The 15,915-nt window shown below is 40.4% G+C and overlaps 1 protein-coding gene across 1 annotated transcript; it reads left to right on the top strand.

Moving 5' to 3' along the window:
• The first annotated feature begins 12,121 nt into the window (after nt 1-12,121).
• ier2a (immediate early response 2a) lies at nt 12,122-13,129 on the top strand. Its single transcript, XM_080906054.1, has one exon. It carries the CDS (start codon nt 12,213-12,215, stop codon nt 12,777-12,779), a length of 567 nt encoding a protein of 188 aa, XP_080762180.1. The 5' UTR covers nt 12,122-12,212; the 3' UTR covers nt 12,780-13,129.
• The last annotated feature ends 2,786 nt before the right edge of the window (nt 13,130-15,915 follow it).

Raw genomic sequence — 15,915 nt, 5'->3', positions numbered from 1 at the left:
AATAAAATGTGGTTCCGGGACATTTCGGGGGTTTCACCCTGAAGTAAAAGTTCACTGACAGCTAAAAACTCCCTTATTCATAACTTGATTGCTCAGTCGCTCAGTCCTCCATCATCACTAGGTATGTGGGTGTTACTCGTTTTTAATTTGTGTTCTTTTGAGAGCTCTCTTGCTTTTTTTTTATTGCACATTCTAAGCAATTTCTCTACCTTTCAGCGTACGTGTTTACACTTACAAAATGTAGACCTACACACTTGAATGGATAAGGTGTGGCACGGCATTGGGAACCTTTTGTCACTAAACAGTACATAGGTAAATATGATTATATACATGTATAGATAAATACTGTATATTATATATAGACGCACACATAGTTTGTTTGTTGTGCACTCGCAGCATGAGGTATATATTTACCCAGATACAATGCTTCTCTTCACAACCTGTGCAGTTATTGGTCTGCCCATGTCTTTGCCCCTGCTCTTTGCCCTCTGTAACCCTGTAGCACCAGTGGACCTCCTGTACTGCTCATCCTCTTTCTGTGTTCCAAGTGCCAATAACTTTGTGAAAGCCCTGTAACTGTGACCCAACATTATCAAAGGTAATTGCACATTAACAACTTTAAGATAAATGAATACAAATCATAGAGAAAATGTCAAAAATGGAACAAATAATGAGTATCTTAATAAAAGATTTGTAACAATTTCTCCAAGACTCCTCGTTTTTGTGTTTCCTTAATCGCTTTAATGGTGTTGCCTGTCATTTGCTCTCATGGCGTTTGCTCACTGGTGAACTTAATTGAATCTTACTTTATTGCAAATGATTTAATGACACAGCTCTGCAATGGTTAGCACTACTGTGGTTAGCACAGCAAGAAGAAGTGTACTTTAATGTAATTTATTTAAGCACCGTTCATAAACCTAATTTAAACTCAACGCTTCAGTGTTCACACCTGGAAGCTGTCATGTATGACCTGTCGCTTTCATACTGTATGAACGTGTCACACACAGTTGTTTTTGCCATCATTTGTTTACAGTTTTGCTTTGACATGCTTGAAAAGAGCTTCCTGATGAGGTGTTAAATAATGGGTTATATTTCATATTTGGATAAAAGGATCTGAAGCACCGTCACTGTCTCCATTTTCATTGCATGCATGACCTTTTTTTAAATCTTTGTTTTAAAAACAGATGTCAAACATGCAGGACAGAAAAGTGTCATGTAGGCTTTTAAATTTCTATTGTTAAGTGCACCACCCAGTGTTACAACAAATACAGGAAATTAAATCACTGAAACTGTTCAAACATTGTATGATCTTGTAGCTCAACAGCTCAAATCTAACCTTATGGTGATATTTACAGTAATCTTATACTGATGAAGAGCAAACATTAAAACTGGAGCATTGGGAAATACAGCTATAAATTGGTTTCTAGATGAAGAACTGATCTATATACAATAACCCACATCTGATATCAAAGATTTGGCTCCTTGTTAAATTGCTGTTTAGTTGGCTGCCATTGTAATGGAGTGTGTGGTAAAGAGGATTTTAAATAGGATTTAAACCTCTGAATCTCTTGTTTGAAATACCTTTTTAAAAAAGTTGTGATGCTGTATAAAATGTAAAAGGAAAAACAGAATGCAGTTGTTTGCATGTTAAATAAAATGATATTTTGTTCACAGTAAATATATCAGATGTTTAAACTGAGACATTTTAGTTTTTAAACCAAAGCAAATGTTGTTCATGAGCTCAGAACCCCAGGCCTAAATCTTGATTAAACTATATTAATGGTGGGTGGGTTGGTTTTTTTGGGGTTTTTTTTAAAACAGCTAAAAGGCTTGAGCACTGAGGGACATGGTTAAGTGTATTACATTCATAGATTCTCAAAGATGCTGATCTGAAATTGAATCGAATCTAAGGCTAATTTGATTTATTAGAACAGACATGGTAAGAGCTGCCATCCCATCTCCATCATGGATACAGTGTTTTATATGAATGTACTAAGGAAGCTATTAACAACTTTTTCCAACTCTATCTTCTCTGCATCACATGTTAGCCAAGGTTAGCAAGACAAAACTCATCTCTTACAATGTTAAAGCACCGAAGCTCATTTACTTGCAAATGCTAGCCATGTTTGCATAAGAAGCGCAGGTCGTAACTGATTTCAGAACAGTAAAGCTGAGCCAGTGCCAACTTTCCTTGCACTCTGGTCTGCCCTCAATTTTATCTATAATGCTCATGCGCAAACCACCAGAAAAAATCCGCTGGTCTCTCAGCTTGCCCAGCTCCGGTCAATATTCAACAGGAGATGGACACACCTGTATTACAGAGAGAGCTATTAGACTGAAATAATCACAGCTTTCAGCAACAAAGCTGGCTAGGGGCCACAACATGGCAGAAATGTAAAGGCTGAATGCACATATTAATTGAAAGGCCAGGAGCTTTATGACTGTGCTGTCTGAGATGAAAGAGATGTTATTTTGGTGTATATACATATATGTCTATTTTTAGATTTGACAAAGCAAGCATTACTTTCCTTGTAATGTGACCAAAAGATTCTGAGAATCTAGGGAGCTCTCTGTGCACATGTGACAAGGATGAACATTAATACTGGATGATGATTGCTGGGCCCTCAGATGGCGCTACCCAGTGGCTGATTTAGAAAATTGTACATGGGTGGACAAAGGAGGAGCAACAGGTCTAGGCAGAGTGGCAGATACCTCTTCAGTGAAGTATGTGAAAATCCCCAGTATGTAAATGGAGTCAACAAAATATCCACAAACACACTTTAAAACTATTTATTGTATCATTATCTCTTCTAAGAAAACAAAGGTTTTGGACAAACAATTAGTTTATACAATGGCTCTACAGCTGGGGGCAGTTGCCCCTCTTTAGAGGGGAACTGGACTGAGGCTAAGTCAAAAATCTGATTTTTATTTATTAATTTATTTATTTCATTTCTTTGAAAAACATGATGTTGCATTCTCTGGACTAAAGAGTCCACCCAGCTTGTTATCAGCGCTCACTGGACTGGACTTGTTGCACAGGTGGCATCTATCACTATCAATTTGCTGAGCTGCTGAGAGCGACCCAGTCTTTCACCATTGTTTGTAGGAGCATTCTACATGCCTAAGCGCTTGATTTTATACCTGATTTAAATTATTTAGATGGGTGAGTGAATAATTTTGGCAATATAATGTATTTCTGCAAAACAAATCACAAGTGCTAAAGCACAGATATGTTTGGGAAAGGTCAGTTTAATGAACAAAGGATTTAAGAGGCAGACTTTTGAAATAAGGAAAGAACGTTTTCACAATATTCAAATTTTGGAGCTCCACTAGTAGACTATATGCCACCTTTCGGTTGTCCCTAGAGTCTAAGAAAGACAAGCAGGGATAATAGCTTGTTCAATTTTTCACAAACTTGAGAAGTTAGCAAATACTGAGATATCAGATTGTGACAGTTTATTGATTAGGATATCTATCACATAGCCTAAATTTTTCTCAGCTGTCCCTAGCTTGATTCCTGGCTGGTTTTACTTTAAAAGCATGTTATTTATCCCTCTTCACTCTCTCAATATTCCCTGTCTTCTCCCTCTATGATGAGAAAAACAAAAATCTCCAGTAAAGTTTAAGCTTTTAAATGGAATGATTAAAGTGGAATTTTTGACTAAACATTTTATTTAAAATTTGAAACTAATGTGTAATAAAATGATTACATGAAAGTAAATATGTTGCAAAAAAAATATTATGTTTATAGTATTAGACTTGCTCTCAGACCTTTTGACCCAATATATATTTTACACTATTCTACTGTTACATTCCCATGTAGATGGCAAGCTATTCTTCAGATGTGGAGTACAAGCATTGCTTGCGCAAAACAAATCGTCTTCCAACATGATGGCTGCTGCCCCCTTGTGGACCACGAAGGTATTGCTTTAGGCCAATCCTATAATGAATACATAGAAGAAAGAAAGAAAGACCTTTAACAAGCGCATTTATTCATATCACAATTCAATAATACAAACAAACGCTCACAAAATCAAAGGAAACATCACAATAAACCACCCAAACCCACACACACTTATGTCCACGTGTAGTTAGCAAAACAAATACACTAAATAATAATAGTACTCTAAAAACGCAAAACAAGTGCACCATCCTCCCTCAATGAACATAAAACATTTTGAATACACCACAAATCTGTAAACATATGTAGATTACAAGTTACACTATAAAAAGCATGCTCCACTTTCAATCTTGATGCAACTAACCCCTTAAAACTAAGTGCTGCATCAGTCCAACCCTGTCCAAGCATTTTATTCTTCCTTGTTTTCCAAATTGCTAACTTAGCCATACCAAGAAGGAAACTGATTAAGACATGAGCCTTCTTTTTAGAAGCTCTGTACTTAAGACTAAAAACAAAAAAACAGCAATAGAAAAACGCTCACCCAGGGCTTCCACCCATTCCTGCAATAAACTAAACAGGCTTTTTAACCTTACACAGGACAAAAACAAGTGTTCCAGTGACTCCTGTTGTTCACAAAACAGACATCCACCCCTAGTCGGGTCAAAGCTCTGTGTCTGTTCGTAGCTATCAATCCATGTATAATCCTCCACTGGAGGTCACCCACCCGTTTCTCAGCGGGTGGCTTATACAGGACCCTCCATCTGCCCTTCGGGGCAAGGTCTGAACCAAAAACCTGAGTCCACCTCGACTCCCTGACCCCTGCTAGAGAGCACAAGTTCAGCACCTTGACACAACTTTGATACAGGTGCTTCTTCCCACATGAACTGAGAACACCCAACACCGGTGTTCTCAAAGAGAGAAGCAGTCCATCCTCCTCATGCCAGCCATCAAAAGCTGGCACAGTTGAAAGTACTGGAAATACGTACTCATATCCATTATGCCACTGGTCAGCCAGATTGCAGCGTCCAGCAAATACTTTCAGTGACACGGGTAAGGACTCCCAGACCTCTTCAAGGATCCTCTTTAAGATCCTGGTGGACTTGATGTTAGTAAGGTCGCACATCCTTTCTATCGATAGTCTTGCGAGGTGACCCAGTTTCACAATCCCAGCTTGAATGAACTTGGTCCTTATTCCAGGTAATGACAGCAAACAATCCCGTACAAAAAAGTCATTGTGAAACAATGGTTCCTCAAAAAGCCACAGGCCAGGTCTAGGGTCAGGGTCACAGAAAATCTTCAGCGTTTTCCAAGCATCCAACACTGAACGATAAAAAGGTGTTAAACCCGTCATCTCAAGCTCTGAAGAAAGAAAGAAAGAAAGAAAGAAAGAAAGAAAGAAAGAAAGAAAGAAAGAAAGAAAGAAAGAAAGAAAGAAAGAAACTGATTTTATATAGGATTGAGGTCCTGAGACTGTCTAGGGCAGCGGTCCCCAACCCCTGGGCCTCGGACCGGTACCGGTCCGTGAGTCGTTTGGTGCCAGGCTGCGAGAGCTGAGGCTCAGGTGTGAAATGTATAGTTTTCAGGGTTTTTATCGGTTTTCAGTGTTATTTTGTTATCGTTTTTATCGTTTACTCAGTTTTCCTTGGTCTTTTCACGTGTGTTATGAATAAATTTCTTTTTTTCGGTACCGGTACTAGTTTTATTTTGTTGTATTTATCCACGACACCTTAAAGGCCGGTCCATGAAAATATTGTCGGGCATAAACCGGTCCGTGGCGCAAAAAAGGTTAGGGACCGCTGGTCTAGGGCATTCCATGACACTAATGTGTTTCTTCTTTAGCCACTCCTTTGCTACCTTGGTGTTATGTTTTGATGACTGTCATGCTGGAAATTGCAATTAATTGTGGCAATGGCTAGTGTGTAGCTCGGGAATGCTTTCGTTTTTCTGGGATTTAAGTGATGCCTCACTGATGTAAAGTAATGCATTGCCTGATAAATTTGAAATGCAATGTAGATATCTGATACTGAATGAAGACATTAATAATGCATGACCAGAACAAAATGCAAGGCAGCCGTAATGCATCAGCTTATTCTCGTGTACTACAATTATCAGAAAACTGAATACTCCACTCGTTAAGACAGGAAATGCTTTGTTATGATTTTGTTTCAGCAAAAAAAAGAAAAAGAAAAAGAAATTAAAATTTAAAAAAAAAAAATCCAATTTTAAATGGCAAATAAAATGTTACAATTAAAGAGCAGATGACTTACTGCCAGACATGATGTGCTGTGTTATAAAAAGTTGCTAAATGCGGTATGACAGACTTCCTATCTCTGTCCTTGCGGCAGCAGATCAGAATCATTCTGTTGTGTTCCTAACCTCTTACTTTTGGGCGTGATCACCATCTCTTTCATCGTATTTGCATTCAGAGACAAATCTCCCAGACCACACAGTTTTTCCTTAGGTGTTATGATCTGCAGTTGAGACTCTGAGGTGTACAAAGTGAACACGGTGGAGGCACTGTCCCCTGTGGAGCTACTGTACAACAGATCACCAAAGCAAACAGAGTACTCTCCAATCACAATTCCTGTGGTCTACAGTGGCTTGCAAAAGTATTCGGCCCCCTTGAACTTTTCCACATTTTGTCACATTACAGCCACAAACATGAATCAATTTTATTGGAATTCCACGTGAAAGACCAACACAAAGTGCTGTACATGTGAGAAGTGGAACTAAAATCATACATGATTCCAAACATTTTTTACAAATAAATAATTGAAAAGTGGGGTATGCGTAATTATTCAGCCCCCTGAGTAGAACTTTGTAGAACCACCTTTTGCTGCAATTCCAGCTGCCAGTCTTTTAGGGTATGTCTCTACCAGCTTTGCACAGAGACTGAAATCCTTGCCCATTCTTCTTTGCAAAACAGCTCCAGCTCAGTCAGATTAGATGGACAGCGTCTGTAAACAGCAGTTTTCAGATCTTGTCACAGATTCTCGATTGGATTTAGATCTGGACTTTGACTGGGCCATTCTAACACATGGATATGTTTTGTTTTAAACCATTCCATTGTTGCCCTGGCTTTATGTTTAGGGTCGTTGTCTTGCTGGAAGGTGAACCTCGGCCCCAGTCTCAAGTCTTTTGCAGACTCCAAGATGTTTTCTTCCAAGATTGCCCTGTATTTGGCTCCATCCATCTTCCCATTAACTCTGACCAGCTTCCCTGTCCCTGCTGAAGAGAAGCACCCCCAGAGCATCATGCTGCCACCACCATGTTTGACAGTGGGGATGTTGTGTTCAGAGTGATGTGCAGTGTTAGTTTTCCACCACACATAGCGTTTTGCATTTTGGCCAAAAAGTTCCATTTTGGTCTCATCTAACCAGAGCACCTTCTTCCACATGTTCTTATGGCTTTCTGTTAACAATGGCTTTCTTCTTGCCACTCTTCCATAAAGGCCAACTTTGTGCAGTGCACGACTAGTAGTGGTCCTATGGACAGATTCCCCCACCTGAGCTGTAGATCTCTGCAGCTCGTCCAGAGTCACCATGGGCCTCTTGGCTGCATGTCTGATCAGCGCTCTCCTTGTTCGGCCTGTGAGTTTAGGTGGACGTCTTTGTCTTGGTAGGTTTACAGTTGTGCCATACTCCTTCCATTTCTGAATGACCGCTTGAACAGTGCTCCGTGGGATGTTCAAGGCTTGGGAAATCTTTTTGTAGCCTAAGCCTGCTTTAAATTTCTCAATAACTTTATCCCTGACCTGTCTGGTGTGTTCTTTGGACTTCATGGTGCTGTTGCTCCCAGTATTCTCTTAGACAACCTCTGAGACCGTCACAGAGCAGCTGTATTTGTACTGACATTAGATTACACACAGATGCACTCTATTTAGTCATTAGCACTCATCAGGCAATGTCTATGGGCAACTGACTGCACTCAGACCAAAGGGGGCTGAATAATTATGCACACCCCACTTTGCAGTTATTTATTTGTAAAAAATGTTTGGAATCATGTATGATTTTAGTTCCACTTCTCACGTGTACACCACTTTTTATTGGTCTTTCACGTGCAATTCCAATAAAATTGATTCATGTTTGTGGCTGTAATGTGACAAAATGTGGGAAAGTTCAAGGGGGCCGAATACTTTTGCAAGCCACTGTATATGTCAGGTAGTCAGTAATCCAGAAGATGGTGGATGTCTTTGCTTATTTTTCCAGTAGATTCTTAGGCTACGTTCACACTGCAGGCGAAAGCGCATCAAATCCGATTTTTTTGACCCTATGCGACCCATATCCGATCATGGTATGACAGTGTGAACGGCACAAATCCGATATTTTCAAATCCGATCTGGGTCACTTTCGTATGTGGTACTGAATCCGATACATATCTGATGTTTTAGAAAGCGACTGCTGTTTGAACGGTCATGTCGCATTAAATTCATCTTTTACGTCACTGACACAAAAAAGACACCAATTATCAGCTCCGGAGAAGACATCGCGAACGCTTCCTGGCCATCCAGTGTAGATGTTAGTCAAACTGTTGGGAAGACAACATGAACATTTTATTTGTACTGTATAATCTGCAGATTCTGACAGAAATCTGCAGCTATCCTTTGAAGCACCGCTACTCTAAAACAGCAATAAGGATAATTATTAGGTTATGTACATTATTATGTAAATAACTAACTTCAAGCAAAAATTGGGAAACATAAAGTCCGAAGTCTTTATATTAAGGGCCATCAGTCAAACAATGTTGTTTGGTCTGGGTCTAAACACAGCTCGTTGTGTGACGTCTTCTTTTGCGCATGCGGGCCGCTTTGAGCGTTCACACTAGATGTCACGGCCAGGCGGATCAGCTGCACGCTGATCAGCCCTCTCTGTCTCTCTTCCTCTTCTCTCTCGCCGGGGCGGAACTCACTGTGGGTTCATGCCCTTGGCCCACGCCCTCGGGAGATGAGACCCAGGTGTCTCATTAAGGGGAGCAGCATTTAAGCCAGGAGGTGACTGCTGTTCGTCGCTGGATCGTTGTCTACCACGCAACCTCTTGGATTTTTCCCCGTGTGTTTCCCGTGTGGCAGTGTTGGAGTGTGAACCTGTGATCGTGTGAGTGGATATTCTGAAGAACGTATGCTTTCCCTTGGACTTCCCTGGAGACCCCTTCTTCCCCCACTCAGCTGTATATAACACCCCCCTGCACATTCTTGTATATACACCTGGTGACTTGTAAATAAACTCTTCTTGTAAGCATCAGTACCGGAGTCCTGCGCTTGAGTCCTCCTTCCAACCGTAACACTAGAGCGCGTTTGCTGTCGCATTTTATTTGTAGTGTGAACGAGCAGACAAAAAAAATCGGATTTGATCAAAAAATCGGAATTGAGCATTAAGACCTGCAGTGTGAACGTAGCCTTAGTAGCAGCTGAATTGTGTTAGGTGCATTTAAGGAACCAAAGAAGGTGATCCTCACAGTGTAGCCATTACTATCTAGATGGGAAAATAGTTTTTGCACTACTGTGACTGTTTCATCCACCCTCAATTTTGGTTGATATGCAAACTGCACAAGATATATTTTCATTTCTGGTGGGCTGAGATTAGTATTTTTATCTCCCGTGAGGAAGCTGTGGTTTGAACACAATTACTCAATAGTTATTAACCTCTGATGGTGTCAACTTCAGTACAGGAACCAGAATGGATGCTTTTCCACAACACCAGTATCTTCTCCTGCTTCAGACTCAGGTTGTAATTGTGACCCACCTATGCTCTCCAGTCTGCCCTCTAGCTATCTGTCACCTTAAACCCAGTGATTTTATTTATTCCACTCAAGACATCCCTTGTTTTAAGCCCCCAGATTCCTCTTGTATGAGTTTTTGGATTTCCTCAGTTTCACCCTAAGGCCATGCTGCACTCTCATCAGTTCTTCCCCATCTCCAGACCTAGAGAGTAAATTCTTTATGAGCACATATTATAATTTTTTAATAGGCCGCAAACGCCAACATTTTGAGTCACTTCCATAAAACAACCACGAGAGGGCAGTCTTTAACTGCTATCTAGCATTTTGTCACAGGGGACCAGAAACAACTTTGAATTTACCGAGGTTAAAATTGACCTCTACCTTTAATGCGGGAGCACAGAAAAATGATTGCAGGAGCAGTCATTTTTACACACAGTCTGCTCAAAGTCTGAGCAGAAAATAAAGCTCAAATCACTTCACAATTCATCTGGTAGGTGATTTTCTTAAACTTGTGTAGCTTTTAGATGATGTAGATGTTTAGTCCAGATAAGTCTACATCTAATCTGGACTTTCTGTCTCGTTCTCCCTCTCCTAGTTTTCTCGCTTCTCTTTGGTAGATTTGTTTAGGGTTTTCAGTCTATGTATTACCTGTTTTACTAACACTGAGAGTTAATGCAAATGCAACATTTGACAATTATCTCCAGGACTTTTACTTGCTTACTCTGTAAAGAGATAAAGGGAAAGTCCCACAAGTGTCTGTGAAACAGCTTTTGGGGGAATTATAATTGATCTCCTAAAAATAAATCACTGTGTATAAATAATGCCTCTTCAGCTTTTTTTACGATTTTGTTGAAGGCCTCAAACTAAACTGAAATAACCAAAATGTTGTCAACTTTCAAAAATGTGTCAGCCTAAGTCTATTTTTCCAAGTAAGAACATGTTTCAGGGGTTCAGACCTATCATTATCGAGAATTTATGTTTTAGTGAGAGGCATTCTCAAGAAAAAACAATCACCTGCATGCCAGAAATTGCTTAGGAATTACGCAGCTCGAGATTCAAAGTCTTCGCGTTTCCTTCATGACCCAAAAATCTTATGTAGCACATCTTTAAACCGGTACAGTATACAGTAATTTTTAAAGGTTTAAACTTCTCATATTTATGTTATATTTCATGTAGACCGCTCTGGCACTGAAAAGGGAAGCGGGCACACTGCGGTTTCTGATCACCCCATAATGTAGCAGAGTGAGTTTCATTGTCCAAATATGGTCTGAAGGAAGCAGCAAGCACTGACGCAATCTGGTGTTGTTACTTTAAATGGCTTCAGGAAAGCAGGGCTCCCATTCACGTCATGGGTTTTCCTTTGCGCTGGCCCACTACAGCCGGATGAACTAAATATGGGCATCTGTGTGTGCGTTTGTGTGTGTGTGTGAGAGAGAGCGCAACACACTCCACCTCCCATTTTTCTTTCTTCCTGCAAGAGGAAGCAACACCCTGGGGGGATGGGTGTCATTGGAGAACTCACAGACTGATTGGATTTAACCCTAGAAGTGAAACGTACCGGTAGTTCGTCTCTGGAGTAAAAATGTGACTGAAAAAACAAATAAACAAAAACGATTGAATTTATGCACTTCTTAGTAAATCTGCTACAGATTGCCTGCAAGCAGTAGAAGCTTGTTGAGTGCAAAAACACAGGTAAATAATTTCCTTAGGGAGAAATAATAATAATAATAATAATAATAATAATAATAATTATTATTATTATTATTATTATTATTACTATTATTATTATTATTATTATTATTATTATTATTATTATTATTATTATTATTATTATAAAAAACCGCATTGTTGCAAATGAACAGTGTCATTAAAAGAGACACTATTGACTCTTTTAAAAAACACAGCCAGACTCCAATTTTTACATTTATTTATGAATTGGTACTAACTGATGTCAGAAAAGGGCCTTTTCAAGAAATTATTGTTTATTCTCTTTTCCATTAATTCACTTATGTGTTATATATCTCTACAAAGATCTCCAATAATGTATATACCTTGGACACTTCATAGACACTAATAACTGTATATAGGTTTATATCATGTGTAATTCATATTTATATTTTGATGGCTCATATTCACTTAGCGCGCTGTTTTACATTATTTTTTCATTATTTCTAGATACAATAAAGCTGACTTTGAATAATTTTAGATATTGTTTATCATAATAATCATCGCTGTTGATATTATTAGTAGTAGTTATCGTTGTTGTAGTAGTTTTATCACTGGGCGAGTTATTTTCTGCTTTGTGTGTGTGTTTTGCAGCTTACAGTAAATAGTCGAGCTTGTTGTGTATCTTCGAGGATTAAAATAGCTACAGTTGTCTAACCAGCTGGTGCACGGCTGTTTGAAACAGGAGTCCGGGTATGAGGCCGGTGGGCGGGCCTCTGTCGTGTGACGCTGCACTGAGTGACGTCAAAGAGGTGATAAATAGCTGTCTCGCGCTTCGTCCGTGTCTGTGTGAAGTCAGAGGGGGAAACACGGGATATACAAACCTTTTGACTGTTTGTCTGGGAGTAGTTTCAAAACAAGCCGTGACATGGAGGTCAGCGCAGAGGCCAAGAGGATCATGGTCGTGGCTTTGGGGAAACTGTACAGCTCCCGCACCCAGCGAGGGGGTCTCCGTCTTCACCGGAGTCTCCTGCTCACTCTGGTCATGAAATCTGCCCGGGACATCTATCATGCGGCCCAGGCGACAGCTCAAAGTGCCGCCCCGACATGTGAACCACAACACCCGGCTGTTAATGTGATAACCACAAGGCCAGCTGCCGCTCAGGGGCTCCAGAGTCCCGCTTCTCACCCAGCTGAAGAGTCACGGACCGCCGGTTCATCCACGGAGCTGCGCTGCGCGCCGCACGCGCACGACCACGCGGAAAACAAGGAGAATGTGTGCCCGTCCGGCCCCGCACAGCACTCCAGGAAAAGACGGGGCAAAGCGGCTGCTGAACCGGACTTTCTGCCCTGCAAGAAAGCAAAACTCGAGCAGGTGAACTGTCATCAGCAGCTCATTGTCAGCTCCGTTTTGAGTGACTATGTGAAGTGCAGTAGTGAACTGCGAACAGCCCCAACCCTCATTCCCGTGCAGACAGCCATCGCAGCGTGTTGAAGACCTGCTGAAATTAAAGGCAGTGAACTTTTTAAGGCCTGGATGTCTGGACGTGTCCATTTTGCAGGCTATACCTGCTCCAGGGACTGGCTTTGGATGGATGACCCAAGAGTCCCAGTCATGGCTGAGCAAGGAAGCCCCGGAGCATGCCCACCGTGGAGGTCTCAGTGACTTGTGATCTAATTTATGACCTCACCTGTTCAGAGGCGGGACTATCATTACGCCTTAAACTAGACTGTATGAATTGACTCTATGTACATTTTACACAAGTGTGTTTGGGGACCATGCTGTCAAAACAGCAAATGTACATTTTTACTGAAGTTTTTTTTTTTTTTTTTTTTTTTTTTTTTTTTTGCGGGGGGGGTGTAAAACCTTGAATGACTTTATCTACCTCAGTATTTATTAAACCTTTGGTATCTAATATGAATCTGAAGTCGTGTGTTGTTTATAATCTGTCATATCGTATCGTACAGATAGCACAGTGAGAGACCAAGGTGTTGTGTGTAATGGGTGGCAGGGTGGAGCGCTGTGAGGTGCAAGAAAACCGTGTGAAAGTTGGATGTGGGTGTGTGTTTGTCAGTCTGACAGGAAACTGGCTTGGGTGTTTTCCTCCCCCATGCCTCTTCCACCTCCAGGCTGATTTGCAGAACAAAAGCTGGGACAATTCCAAGGATGGGGGGCTCTAAAGAATGAGGAGGGGGAGGCTGTCAAGCCTTTTGACTGACCAAACAAGGAGAACAATCGGGGTCCTGTTGCCATCCAAGAACTACACTGCTGTTTTTTTGTTCACATTCGTATGCATTCCATACGCTCTAAACCTATAAACGTGGATAAAGCTCTTGGCTCTACTACTATTTGAGTGTTGCAGCAATTCACAATTATTTAAACAAATCAAATAATTAGACCTGTTTTTCAGACATTTCCAGATTATTATTTTTTAATCTGTATTTAAAGGTTTAAAAGGCTTATGATTGTTTAGCTCTACGGAAAGCAGTTTGTGAGTTTGTTATGTTTTTAAAACTCAGTATAAAAGTCACAGCATGAAGCAAGTACAACAGGGATTCACCCGCCGCTGTTTTTGTGTTGGGGGAAGGGGGTTAAGCCTGGAAAATAGAAGCAGGAATGTGGGGGAAGTGCCTGTGTGGCCTCCACGAGGCCTCAACTTGTGCAGCTTAGTCTTCCGGCTGAAACCGGAGGGCCCAGAGAGGGGCTGGGAGGAGTGGCCAGAACTGTCTCTACATGCCTGTGAAAATACACATCAGACACATGAAACTTTTAAGTGCATGTGTGTGGCTTTTCCAGTGCAGACTGCTTCTTTACTCCACCTTCACACTTTTTTTTTTGTCCACACACAAGCTCATTTGGAATTTACATGCTGACAAACTCAAGTCTTCTTCGTGGGGAAGCATAAAGGAACTTATTTATTATATACTTCAGAACTGAAATACAAAATACAGGGGAAAAATAATTCAAATTAGACCAATTAAAGCAACTCAGATGACTCTGTCCCTTAATCAACCCTGATATTTAAAGGTTTGTAAATCTTATATTTTAACCCTTTAAGACCTACCATAGAACCAAGTCCGCCAGAGCTTATATTATATTTTTACATGCTGTGGAGCCATTTTTGGGAGCATTTCAAGTTGCTATACATCAATACAACCATTATAGCCCAGATTTTAATAATATGTATTCATTAAGTGCATAGTAATTACATAAATTGCAAAAAAGTGCAATAAACTACAAAAAAATTGAAAATCGTTTTTGATTTTTTAACATATATTTGTAGTTAGAGAAATTTAAGAGGCTTATCCCTCAAAACTGTAAATACAAAAAAGTTGCACAAAATAGTTTCCCACCACAGGAAATTTATTTTGAGTGTCTTCATAGTTTTATTTTTGAAATACACCAATTTTTATACACTGCAGGAAAAACGAAAATAAATATTATACTGCAAATTTGCAAAAAAGCAGCATATGCATCAAAATAAACTATTTCCAGCAGTGCAATATGAGTCCTAAGCATCCCAGAAACGACACAGAAAGTCATAAAGTCAAAGATAACTTTTAAAAAGACGAGTATAGGCTCTGAGGGCCTGATAGTAAAAAAGACTACATTTCCGCGAAAATGACGTCACTTCCGGTTTCGGCCAGGTAATGGCGGAAATGCAAAAGTTCGCGCTGACGTCTATTCCAACGTAGGAAGTGTTTTGAACAGCTGATCGGACCGGCAAAGCGTGTTTCTGGAATATCATGTTTTTGTTCCTGCAAGCGCTTTTTATGCAGTTTTTGCAAAGCTTTATGTGGAAGGAAACCGTGACCTAGGACAAGCTGATGGCACAATATGTAAGTACAACTCCTCCGGTTTCATATGCAAAAAAAATTTTTGCGCTAGCTTACGTGGTTGCAGTGCTACCGGGATTTAAAAATAGTTACGCATAACAGAGCGTTCCCGCTCCGATCGGCTCTAAAGGGTTAAGACACCAAATATGTCAAATCACTGTCACATCAGAGACCAACCTCTCCATGATTATCCACCATCCTCCAGCACTCAATACTTGTTGCTTTGCCAACATCTTCAGCTAAATTAGATCTGACTGCTGTGTTAAAATGAGGAAGCTAAATGAGCTGACTGAGCCTTTTCAGGCAGATGTGTCAGCGAGCCTCAGCATAGTGTTGCAGAATGGAGGAGGCCTGTTTAATTACAATTCATTTTTATGCTGAGCAAATCATCATATTGGGTGTGATTATTATGATTACTGAGAATATTGTAGCTGACAGGCATCTGAAGTCTTTACGTTTCACCAGTGAATCGCGTGAATTTCAACAAAACACGTGTTCCTGAACACGTGACCGCTGACTGCCCTTACACTGCCCGGAAGGTTTCTGTGTCTGGTGTTTGTGCTCACACCAGTTGCTGCTGATGGTAAAAGCAAATATGGTTTAATACCACAGTTTTCTTAAATTCTCGAAGGAGGGAAAAAAAAGAATGAAAACAAACAACAACAAAAAAAGAGAGTAACTGGATTTTATCCATTAGTATGTGAGCAACCCTGATCCAATTTTCATGCAATCATGAGAGCACTTTAAAAGGAGCTGGCCATTTTACTGCGCTTCTCAACTTTTCCAAAGTAATC

Source organism: Rhamphochromis sp. 'chilingali', assembly GCF_963969265.1.
Source record: "Rhamphochromis sp. 'chilingali' genome assembly, chromosome: 15".
Lineage (NCBI taxonomy): Eukaryota > Metazoa > Chordata > Actinopteri > Cichliformes > Cichlidae > Rhamphochromis > Rhamphochromis sp. 'chilingali'.
This window is presented reverse-complemented; position numbering and strand designations above follow the sequence as displayed.